The sequence below is a fragment of the Candoia aspera genome, chromosome 1 (assembly GCF_035149785.1).
Source record: "Candoia aspera isolate rCanAsp1 chromosome 1, rCanAsp1.hap2, whole genome shotgun sequence".
Classification (NCBI taxonomy): domain Eukaryota; kingdom Metazoa; phylum Chordata; class Lepidosauria; order Squamata; family Boidae; genus Candoia; species Candoia aspera.
This window is the reverse complement of record NC_086153.1, coordinates 297,765,427-297,778,159: the sequence shown is the minus strand read 5'-3', so window position 1 is coordinate 297,778,159 and position 12,733 is coordinate 297,765,427. Positions and strand designations below refer to the sequence as shown.

General features: G+C 39.8%; 1 protein-coding gene across 2 annotated transcripts in view; it reads right to left on the bottom strand.

Annotated features, from left to right (window-relative positions):
* Nucleotides 1–12,733, bottom strand: part of ADCK1 (aarF domain containing kinase 1) — a 114,660-nt gene that overhangs the window by 96,879 nt on the left and 5,048 nt on the right. For both annotated transcript variants that reach the window (XM_063290179.1, XM_063290180.1), the window contains exon 3: nt 12,512–12,595. In XM_063290179.1, coding sequence (XP_063146249.1) covers nt 12,512–12,595 — 84 coding nt within the window. The remainder of the gene's footprint in view (nt 1–12,511; nt 12,596–12,733) is intronic.

The following is a 12,733-nucleotide window of genomic DNA, read 5'->3' as shown; positions in this document are numbered from 1 at the left end:
TGCCTGATATTAGTGTCATCTATACTCAAAGGTAAAGTCTCTTTCAAGTGGAGTTTCATTCTGGTGTTTCATGGTTTGCATGTGTGTGTGTGTGTTTGAGTCAGTGTTGATTCCTGGCAACTGCCTGGACTGTCCCTGCAGTTTTCTTGGCAAGGTTTTTCAAAAGTGGTTTGCCCTTGCCTCCTTCCTAAGGCTGAGAGTGACTGGCCCAAGGTCACCCAGCTGGCTTTGTGCCTCTCAAACAGTACCTGACACAGTATTCCAGGTACAGTTTGACCAGCGCAACGCTGAACACAACTATTAGTTCTCATAATCTCTACATGATACCTCTGTTGGTGCAACCTAAGATTGCACTGCCTACAGGTAGTCCTTGACTTACAACTGTTCGTTTAATGATGGTCCAAAGTTACGACAGCCTCAGAATGGATGCTTTATGACCTCTAAAGCACTTCTGACATTGCAAAACATCACACCAACCCCTGCACAGTCAAATAATCGCATTTTGGTGCTTGGCAACCAGCTCACATTTACAACCGGTTGCAGCATCCCACGGTCACGTGATCACATTTTGCAACATTTTTTGCCATTTTCCAGCAAAAAATGCCCATTGGGAAAGCCGGATTCACTTAATGACTGCAGTGATTTGCTTAACGACCCATGATTTACTTGATGACTGCCGTAAAAATGATAGTAAAATCGGGTCCGGTCTCGTGGTGACTCAACTTATAACAGCAATGACTTATGATGGAAATTCTGGTCCCAATTGTGGTTGTAAGTCAAGGACTACCTGTATTTGGCAGCCACAGCACATTGCTGACTCATGCTTGATCTGTGGTCCACAAGGACACCCAGATTCTTATCACAAGTTTCTAGCCTGGTGCCTTAACCACTATACCAAACTGGCTCAGTGTTTCATGGAAACAACCATATAATTTGGTACAGAAGAGCACAGAGATTACCTTGGAGAAGATACATGGAGATCATTAGCAAAACATGAACCCAGACCATTAGGAAAATATGAGCTCAGTCTGGGAAAATAAGAAAGCATGAGAAAGAAAGTAAAATTGCCCCATCTTCACTCTCTTTGGTACAAGAGGGAATGAAGAAGAAACACTGTCAGGTTTTCAAGGTTCTGTTATTATAGCCTGCAATCAATAAAGTTCTAGTATTTCTTGTGGTGTCTGTTTCCTGACCTGGCCTACCTCGAAGGGCTCAGCAGCAATACTGAAATGGTTTGCCACTGCCTTCTTCCAGGATGTTTTTTAAGTGTCCAGTTTAGCTTATAGTCCTGGTATTTATTGCCTGGAGGTCTCCCATCCAAGTACTAATCTAGTCCAACTCTGCTTTCCTTCCAAGCCTATCTTGATTTTAATTAACAGAGAGGGAAACATAGCATTCTTCACAGCAAGGCTACACACATCTTTGAACCTCACCGTCTACTATATCTGAATGAGATAAAACATTACCACAATTGAATTAAAGGGATTAATATGGCAAAATATTTTGAGATGAAAGAGAATCTATTGTTTGTAATTGACTACAAAAGGGTCAGAATCCTTTAAGCTAATAAATCTATTGGGCCTATCTTGGATCCAACAACAAAGGAACAGCCCCACCTGGAGATGAGAAATAGAAATACATATAAAATCAGGCTAAATAAGGAGAAAGAACTGGAATGGCACGCAGATCCACAACCAGGCTGGAGACAAATATTTTTGCTTATGAATGTCTCATAGCCTAATCGTATATTCACAATTAAATTAGATGTTATTTAAAGGTTTGCAGTTCTACTAATTTGATGCAAGACAATGAAGCATAACGTGCTAGCTAATACACCAGTTATTTCCCTTGGCAGATATCTTACCAGAAGTCACATTAATCTGAGACTTGCTTAAACAAATCCTTTAAACAATTGCAGTCATATTTGCCATGAAACGAATATGACTAGTCTGCAGAATTCAGAACTTAAACCACAACAGACACCTCCAGAAGGTGGAAGGGATTCCAGTGTGGTACAATGGTAAAGGTGCTGGAGCAGAAGTAGGGAGACATAGGTTCTAGTCCACCCTCAGCCACAGAAACTCTTTGGATGACTTTGGGACACTCTTTCTCAGCCTAACATATCTCACCTGGTGTTATTCTGGGGACAAATAGGAGGGGGGAGCATTAAGGCACGATACACTGTAAATCTAATTTTAAAAACTCCACTTGATTTTACAAATTGCTATACTCTTCAAGGAAATGATTCATCTCTTCCCTCAGGTTCTGCCTAAGAAATAGTGGTAGCAGAGTCCACAGTTTTAGGAAGAGAACGAGGTTTAGTTTCCCCTAATTAGTGATCAAATCCAAATCTGAGCTGAGGAAAGAGCAGTTTAGCAAGATTAGCTTGGCCCTGGGACACATTTCCAAAACATTGAAAAACAAAATAAAATCACTGCTGCTCCTCATATCACACCAGACCAAATTAATCAAGGATCTTCAATATTTTAAAAAATGCCTTTCAGGGGCATACACCATCCAGCCCTCCTGAACAAAAGAAAGAAGGTAATTTATAGCTTTGTTCTTGACAAAGCAGATCTGAAGCCAGCAGTGTTAATCGGGAGAATGATGTTGGCTTAGTATTTCTTGGGACTCCATACAAGCAGGTTTACTTCCCTTTTCTTACAGAAAAAAAGTAAACAGTCTCCCAATTTGCTGCCCATAAAGAGATGTTAGGAACTGCCTGGCTGTGAGCATTAGCAGCATGAGTAGTTCACATATGAAAGGAAAAATGGAGAGGAACCAAAGATGTTCCCTTGAAGCTAAGTAGGAACCTGCCTAGGAGTCCACAGGGAGCCCATTTCCTTCTTAATCTGCTCAGCCTGTAATTGTTTCCTAATGACAATGTCCTTGTTTGGCCCCAGCAGACTCAGGGAAAAGGCTGACACTGACATCTCCCGTCTCCTCACAACTATTATGTCTATTCCATTAAACAGTGTCTCCTATTAATTGCTGCACATTGTCCACATTCACAGCAAAGAATCTTCAGAGGTAAAGCAATAGCAATTCAGGGAAGGTGCACCCATATTTTCTCTTTTAAAAGAGCCTCTGAAATGATGGCTCAGTGATTTTCATATTTCAGAAAGAATTCTGTAAAGAACTGAGATGCACATACAGCTTCAGTGACAGAAGATTTAGCTGTAACAAATATGAGGCAGCTACTACTCTTCAATGTCAGATCCTTAAAAATAATACGCCCTAGTGACCTCAAGAATGGACCACTACAATGTGCTTTATATATGGCTGCCCCTGAAAAATCACTTGAAAGCTACAGCTGGTCCAACGCATGGTAGCATGTGGAGTAATGGGCATGCCACAGTAAGCCTACATGACACCACTGTTCCATGAGCTGCACTGATTTTCAGTTGGCTTCTGGTGCAATTCAGGGTGCTGGTTATTACCTATAAAGCTCTTCAGGGCATAAGGCCTGGCAATCTCAGGGAACACCTATCTCCAATACTTTCTGCCTGTACAGTAAGATATGGCAGAGTGGGTGCATTTCAGGTGCCCTCAATTAAACAATGTCTCCTATTAAGGCCTCAGATGCATGCCTTCTCTGCAAAGCACTTGCCCTCTGGAACAGCACTCCCCCAGAGATCTATATGGCTGCTGTACAGGTGAAGTTCTAAAAGGTGCTGAAAAACTGGCTATTCTCCCAGGCCTTGGGGCACTGTGGTGAGTGAGCCTTTGTATGATTACGTTATGATAGATACAGATACAGATACTCTGGAAATACTGTATATCATCTATTTCAGTTTTATTGTTCTGACATTTTAAGATAGACAGACAAATAGATTTGGGGAAATTAAAACACACAAACACACACACTCCAAAAAAAACCTAGCAAACCAACTAGAAAAGACTCAGGAAGGATCAGAACAATGAAGAAGAAAAAAATTCTGAAAGTTGATTTGAGGTCTAATCAAGATTCTAGAGGAACAAGTTATGATACAACCAGGCACCAGCCCCATCCCACTTCTTTGACATCAGAGTTCTGGAATCAGAGGAAATAAAATCGCTCTGTGAGTGAGATGGGCGGTGACTAAATTAAAAAAATAAATAAAATAAATAAAAATAAATCTCCAATTGTTTCAGATGAATTTACATTCCAAGTCAAAGCAGAGATAGAAAAATATGTTGAACTCTGGATCAGAGTAGATGCCAATCTGATTCATCTTCTCTTTTCTATAATGAGTTATTGTTCTTAAAGAAAAGATTACAAATAGTTGCTGTTCTTCAGTGACTGGGAATGAATGGCATGCTGGGTCTGATTTTGGATATCCATGTAGGTCATCATTGGAATAACAGAAAACACACGTTTGGAAGGGATCTTGGAGGTCTTCTTGTCTGACCTCTGCTCAGAGCAGGAATCCTTAGACCCTTCCAGAAGAGTAACTGTCTAACATTTGCTTGAAAACCTCCATTGACAGAGTACCCACAATTTCAAGAGACAGGTTATTCCACTGCTTAATAGCCCTCATGGTGAGAAAATTCTTCCTTATTTCAAGTTTGGATCTCCCTCTGTAAAACTTCCACTCATTAGTTCTTATGCTACCTTCATGCACTAGGGAGAATACATCCATACCCTCCTCCCTGTAACAGCCCAAGTATTGTCAGATTGCTATCATCTTCCCACTTAGCCTTCTCTTTTTTAAGCTAAACATACGCAATTCTTTTAATTGCTCTTCATTTAGCCTCCAAGACAATCTTTGTTGCTCATCTCCGTACTCTTTCCAATTCCTCATCATCTTTCTTGTATTGTGGCAACCAAAACTTGACACAATATTTCAGGTTCAGTCTGACTACTGCAGCATAGAACAGAACTATTACTTCTCATGATCTCAACATGATACCTCTTTTGATGTAACCTAAGATTGCACTGGCTATTTAGCAGCTGCAGCACACTGCTGATTCATGCTTCATTTCTGGTCTACCAAGATGCCCAGATCCTTTTCATAATTACTATTTTTGAGCAAGGTATCTCCCATCTTGTAGCTGTACATCTGGTTTTTTTCTACCCAGGTGCAGAATCTTACACTAAACCACATAATATTGATAGGGCCCAATATTCAAGTCTATCAAGATTCTTTTGAACCTTGAGCCTGTCATCTGATGCTCAAGGTTCAAAAGAATCTGAGCAGTCTTTCCCAGCTTTGTGCTTTCTGCAAAGTTGATGAGCCTCCCTTCTATCCCCTCCTCCAATTAAATTTATGAAAATGTTGAAAATCACTGGACCTAAGACAGAATGCTGGGGCACCCTACTGCATACCTCTCTCCACGTACACATAGATCCATGAAGGGACATACACTGGACATGGCTGTTCAACCAGCTGCAAATCTATCTGGTAGCAGGACCATCCAAATAACATTGTTCCATTTTATCAACTTAAGGTCAAACTTAATCAAATATCTTACTGAAGACTAAGTACAAACATCCAGAGCATGCACTTGGTCTACTCTGGTGTTTTATTATAGAAAACTATCAAGAATATTTGGATTCTGACAGTATATGTGAAATAAATAAATGAATAAAATATATTCATCAACTTCAGTCCATAAGTCCTTGCCATCTTCACCCAGGTCTATGACATCTTTCCCCTTTCCCTTAAGTTTCACAGATAAAAACACAACTATTTTTTTCTTTTACTTCATTTGTTCATTCATGCTCTTTATCATTTACTTCTCTTACATTACTGGTAAAATCTTCTATATGATATGGTCATCAGCAGATGGGCCCAGAGATATTGACCTCCACCAGGCATATTAACTGGGGCTTTCACAAAATGTTTTTTAGTAAGATAAGGTGAAGATTAGGTTACTAGTCTTAGTTTTACCCATGCCACATTCCTTGCTAACCATCACTTTTGGCATATTTGCCCAATAGGTCACAAGGGTAACCAAAGTGTAGTTTTACGCCAACCATTCTCACACTGTTCTATTCAAACTATGTTCATTACTCCAGGAACCTTGTAAGCCACTATACTGTTTCACCAACTAAGAGATATATGCAGTGTACTGACACACCCTCAGGATGTGCCAAATTTAATACATCCTCATACACACTCCAAATTTACTTGTAAAGTGATAAATCCCACATTTTGAAGCTTTTCATCACAGGGAAGAAACTCATAGGAACTGCTATTGATAATTTTGATCATTTTCTGTATCCATGTGTGCCAAATATTCTAGACCCCAACTTTTATATCATCTTCTTCATGACTCAATAGTTGTACAACCATGGTTTAAAAAGCCACATCAATCAGTTAAGGAAGAGCAGTAACGATGGCAGATACTTAGACTGGACTGAGATGATGATGATGATGATGATGATGATGATGCACTGAATTTTAACCCTGGAAAGAGTTACTGCAATCCAGGATTTGAATCCCTTCACAATTTCCAGATATATTGCCCATGCTAGCTGGGAATTCTGGATATTATAGTCCTAATGCTACTGGATGGTCTCAGCTAGAAAAGGCTGGTTTAGCACTATAAGGTACAACACAAGCATAAACAATGGTGTACATCTTGCAGTACAGTAACATACTGAATTAATGAAGCCTTCACCTTGGCTAGGCTCTAATGCTGAATTGTGACAGCTAGGCTGCCAATTAAAAGGAAGCAAATGAAACGAAGTGGGCCTCTCCCCATGCATTAACTGAAAACCTATCAGCCAATGTCTGACAGAGGTTAATGAGGCCATAGAAACATAAGGCCAAGGGTCCAAGCTTTGCATGGGCTATTGACAACAGCTATCAAACCACAAAAATGACTACAGTATAAAAACAACTCCAGCATCAACACCTAAGTAGGCAGAAAATATTAGGGTCATTATTTCTTCCAGTCAATTTTGTTAGGACCAAAGAAGATTCCAGAAAAGCAAACTTTCAGTCTTAATAAGTTTTGCATCTTCGAAATAGCTACACTCCTTTCAACAGAGAATTTGCTCTCTCTCTTTATCAAGGCTCATGTGTTAAGCCAGCTATGTTCAACTTCCTGAAGACAAGGGCTGCCCTTAGCCTTTGAATGTAGTATCAAGGATGGTATTCTAAAAAGTGGATTCAGGACAGTGAGGCCCAGACAAAAACTAAATCTGATTTTATATAATTTCAATATAAAAGTATTTAAAATTGAATTAATTACTATGAATATGATTATGCCCCATATATGTAATAATGATTATGATTATGCCCCTTTGTCACATTAGGAACTGAGTCATAAACCATTGCTTATAAGCCATTCACACACTGCAATAAGTCATATTACTCCAATGTGTAGGCTAGGACTATCTGATATAGGTTGCAAAACACTAGATGGCAACAAAGAGATACAGAAGATTCTCTTTGCTGCAATCAGATGCAGCAGTGGAAGCACTTACTCTTCTATGTCAATAAGTTTGGAAGACAACGGCCTGGCCAACTGACTGGAAGAGATCCGTATTCATACCCATTCCAAAGAAAGGAGATCAAACAGAATGTGGAAACTATCAAACAATTTCATTAATTTCACATGCTAGCAACATTTTGCGGAAAATAATTCAACTATGTTTGTAGCCTTACATCAACAGAGAACTACCAGAAGTCCAAGCTGGATTCAGAAGAGGATGCAGTACAAGAGATATCATTGCTGATGTCAGATGGATCTTGGCTGAATGTAAAGAATACCAGAAAGATGTTTACCTCTGTCTCATTGATTATGCAAAGGCATTTGACTGTATGGACCATAACAAGTTATGGTTAATATTATGAAGAATGGGAATTCCAGAGCACTCAACTGTACCCATGCAGAACCTGTACACAGATCAAGAGGCAGTCGTTAGAAGAGAAAACGGTGATAACGAGAGATTAAAAATGGGAAAAGGTGTGTGGCAAGGTTGTATACTTTCACCCTACTTATTCAACCTGTACGCAGAACAAATAATTCGAGAAGCAGGAATGTATGAAGAGGAACTGGGTATCAGAATTGATGGAAGACTCATTAACAACCTGTGATATGCAGATGATACAACTTTGCTTGCTGGAAGTGAAGAAGGCTTGAAGTACTTGCTGATGAAGATCAAAGATTGTAGTCAGCAACAGGGACTACACCTGAATGTGAAGAAGACGAAGATACTCACAAATGGACCAATAAACAATGTCACAATAAATGGAGAAGAAATTGAAGTTGCCAACAATTTCAGTCTACTTGGATCAACAATCAATGCCAAGGGAAGTAGTAATCAAGAAATCAAACGACGTTATCGCGCTGGAAAAATCTGCCATCAAAGACCTATCTAAAGTTTTCAGAAGTAAAGACGTCAGTTTAAAAACAAAGGTGCATCTGACATGCCATGGTCTTCTCAGTTGCCACATATGCCTGTGAAATTTGGACATTAAAAAAGGAAGATAGAAGAATTGATGCGTTTGAATTCTGGTGTTGGCGAAGATTATTGAGAATACCATGGACTGCCAGAAGAACAAACAAATCAGTTTTAGAAGAAATACAACCAGAATGTTCCCTAGAGGCGAAGATAACTAGGCTTAGACTCTCATACTTTGGGCACATCATCAGGAAAGACCGATCGCTTGAAAAGGACATCATAATTGGTAAAGTTGAGGGCCAGTGGAAAAGAGGAAGACCTTCAATGCAATGGATTGATACAATTACCACAACAATGGATGCAAACATTGGAACAGTCAGACATATGGCCCAAGACCAAACAGCATTTTGTTCTGTTATACATTGGGTTGCCATGAGTTGTAAATGGCAACTAACAACAACAAGTAATGATCAGGATTTGTGCAGTCCTGGTTTGTTAGCCCTAGTATAGATCTAAGCACCTTGCTGGAGGGGTGAATTTTAGCTGCTTATCCAGTCTGCGATTGCTAAGAATTAGCTTGTCAGTCTTAAGAACTATCAAAGATACTGTAAGAGAATAACTGTCTGGGAAATGGCCATGTAGATCACAAAACTCATGGATACAGAGCAGTACTATATCTCCAGCTGTTACTTTTTGTATTGTTTAGCCATTTTCTTCTGTATTACAAATTGGACAAGAATTTGCCATGCATGTTCCCTTGATATCTTCAGGTTCATCCATTGCCTACTTACTGTAAGTCAATGTTTGGCTTCTGTGTTTTAATGCCTACATTATAATGCCTACAAAACAACCATTAAGTTATATTTATTTATCTCCCATATAGACTACTGCAATGCGCTCTACATGGGGCTACCCTTGAAGAGTATCCGGAAGCTACAGCTGGTCCAAAATGCAGCCGAGCGGGCAATCTTAGGTATCCCAAGATCAGCACATGTTACCCCTTTGCTCCACGAGCTGCATTGGTTGCCAGTATGCTTCTGGGTCCAATTCAAGATGTTGGTTATCACCTTTAAAGCCCTACATGGCACGGGTCCAGGTTACCTAAGGGACCATCTCATCCCTATCATATCAACCCGTCCACCCGGTCATGCAGAGAGGGCATGCTACGGACCCCATCTGCAAGAGAATTCTATCTGGCGGGGTCCAGGAGGCGGGCCTTCTCTGCAGCAGCCCCTGCCCTTTGGAATATCCTTCCCCCGGAGGTGAGATTGGCTCCTTCCCTCCTGGACTTTGGGAAACAGCTAAAGACCTGGTTCTGTTATCATGCCTGGGGCGGGAGAGAGAGTAGTCATTCCTGGGAATGGCTAGTCTCTTAGAAGGACCCTGCTCTGCTTGCAAATCACAGAGAACTTCCAGCCATCGGGGATTTTATCACATTTGTTTTATTATGTATTATAGTATTTTATAGTTTTATATTTCTCTTATTTATGTTTTACTGTAAACCGCCCAGAGTCCCTTGTGGGAGATGGGTGATGATAAATTTGATTAATAAATAAAAATAAATAAAATTTTAACAAGTGTATTTAAACATACTGTAGAACTAGTGCTTATAGGTGAGAGTCGTGAGAGTTCCTCTATTATGATCATCATGAAAATAGCTTTTCTGAAGCTGCCCTTTGCATAGGCGCACTTTTCACGGCATTACTTCATGTAATTCATGAAGTACTTCTGCACTGCAGCAGGGAAGGAATAAGAATGCTGAGCAATAGAAGTATCAGTTGTCAGGAAATGCCCAGAATAAAGCTACCAGTGTTTTTGCCGCTCATCTTTAGCACAGCCTCAGAAACAGTGAATCCTTTGGTACTATTTATTCTGAAGGCTGTACAGTTAAGATTGTCTCTAACTTCTTTTTGCTTTCTTCCTATATGACAGAATGTCGCAGCTGAACACTGTCTGCCATTCTGTCACATAATCACCCAGGCATACACTCTGCTTTGGTACTCTGATAAACAGGCTGGGAAGAGAAATGTTTTTTACATTTTCACATAGCAGTTCTCACAAGGGGGGACTGGAAGTTAATATGGGCTAAGGTGACTGGCAGGAACTGGGGGGAAAGCAGATGAGATGGCTGACAAAACATGGCTGATGAGGCAGTTTTGAAGCTTCTGGATTTCTGCTTGCTCTGGAGCAGGCCCAAGAAGGCCGAAGCATTCCAGAGTGGTCCAGACCACAACAAGAGGGAGAGATCAGGGCATCATGGGATCCTGCTCCAGAGGAAGATAACATCCCATCAGCCTGAGAAATTGCCAGCCAGGTGTAATTAAAACCCTTGCTAATGTCTAAATAGGGAGGGAGGAACAGACAAAACTATACACAGAGACAGCCATAAACTTAAGCTGAGCACATAGCTACTAGAGAAGGGTTAATCTAGAAACACTGGCACAAGGAACAGTAAATCACTGCTACATTCTTACCCCTTTGGCCAAGGAAGAAAAGGAGGATGGAAATACACTTGTTTAACTGCCTTAATTGAAAACTGCATTATTAGCTTCACACACTTGAAAATGAAACTAACAAACTTTCCAATTACCTCTATTCCATTTCTTTCTTGAACTGCTCTGTTTCCTTCAAGAGAACCGTATTGCCACATACAGCCCCCAAAAGAAACACTTGCCCCAAGATAAGGCACTAATTAAGTTCAAATCCTGACTGCGCACAGATTACAGTAATAACCTTTGAGTTCCCAAATTTCCCTTTCTGTGCTTAGCAGGAGCTGCTGGTTTTCAACACAATAGGGATGCTCAAGCAGGGAATATACAGCATTTGGGAATCTGCTATCAAAGGGCGAGTCAAGTGCACTCATACTTCCTGAGTAGGCTTTAATTAGTTTTTCCCTACTCTTTTGGCTCCTTTCCTGAAGCCTCCTTGCTTCTGTGTTATTTTCTGTGATGTAATCAGAGTCTAAAGAAGCCTGCTCTATAGCTCTCAGGTTTATTTTTTACTTTAATTCATAACCCAAGCCTGAGAAAGTTGAGGGCAGCATGTGCACACAGTGAATTTTGAGCTGTTGATATCCAGCCGGAACAGATGTCCTTTGAACTTCATATACTCGGAACAATACTATCCACTTACGATCTAGTTCTTTTTCTCAGCCACATCTAAAAGCATTGTTTAAACATCCCTATCTCACCATTTTCACCAGTGTTCAAGCTCTCCTGGCACAAAGATTCCCAAATCTCTACCTTGTTTTTATTTATTTATTTATTTATTATTCAATTTGTATAGCCACCCATCTCACATTTGTGACTTGTTATTTTTGTAATGCCTCATTCCACTTCTTAAACTGCTTTTTTTTCATCCGTGGCTACCTTTCTCTAACTTTCTGTTAAGATTATTAGAAATTGGCATGTAGTACTATGCTGTTCCATATAGAAGACTGGTATACTATCCAAGTAGTTTTCTTCTTTTAGAGCATATGTAGGGGTACTATATGTTAAGAAAAAGTCAAAATTTCAACCTGAGTGGTTATTTGAGCTGTTTCCCTCAGTTCAGAAGTAAAGATTGCCACTTTCTTGAATCATGTTTTATCAATCAAACATTTAAGGAGTCCCTATTTGATGAATTCAGATCACTATTCATGATAAATCTGGGGCAAATGAATGAGGCTTGACAGGTTCACTGGAAAAACGTTGTATAACCTGGCATCATTCCAACTTCTGCAAGAGCAGGAGCAAATCTGACTGAGAAATGAAGGACATCGGTAGAAATATTGTAAATATCTACTCTGATACTATGGCAGATGTTATTTTTAATTGGGCTATTCAGTAATATCCAAACAACTACAACAGCTGTTGTTGTTAATTTGCTTTGTTATTTCTCACTTCTTCAGATATACTAATCATCCAGGCAAATTTTCTTACCACCACACCTCTTCTAGGCACATTAATTTGTTCCAACCTTTAACCATTGTTCTCTACCTATCTCTATCCAATGGTATCAAGATTCTTACTGCAAACCCCATAAACAGTAATTATAATTGCCATAGCTAAAATACGTGCCATCTGGGCTATCAGAAATTTCATGAAAGATGGGAGTTAAATCTGATAAATTAGTGATTCCATTGATTAAGAATGCCTTGTATAAGTCTCTGTCGCTCTCCTATTGACTCTTTACCTGTGATTTGACACAGTCATACTCTTCTGTCCCACGTGAAAAATTCCGGAGAGAAGTGAGGTAGTCTAAGGTAATCACTGCTGTCTAGAAAACAACGCAGAAACAAAATTAGAAACCACATTCTCTCTTTCCTAGTATTGTGTTAAAAGCGTTTTGATGCTTCTGATTTCATATCCTAGAAGTACAGCCCTTCATTCAGAACTTGTACTGTGTTCTCCTACT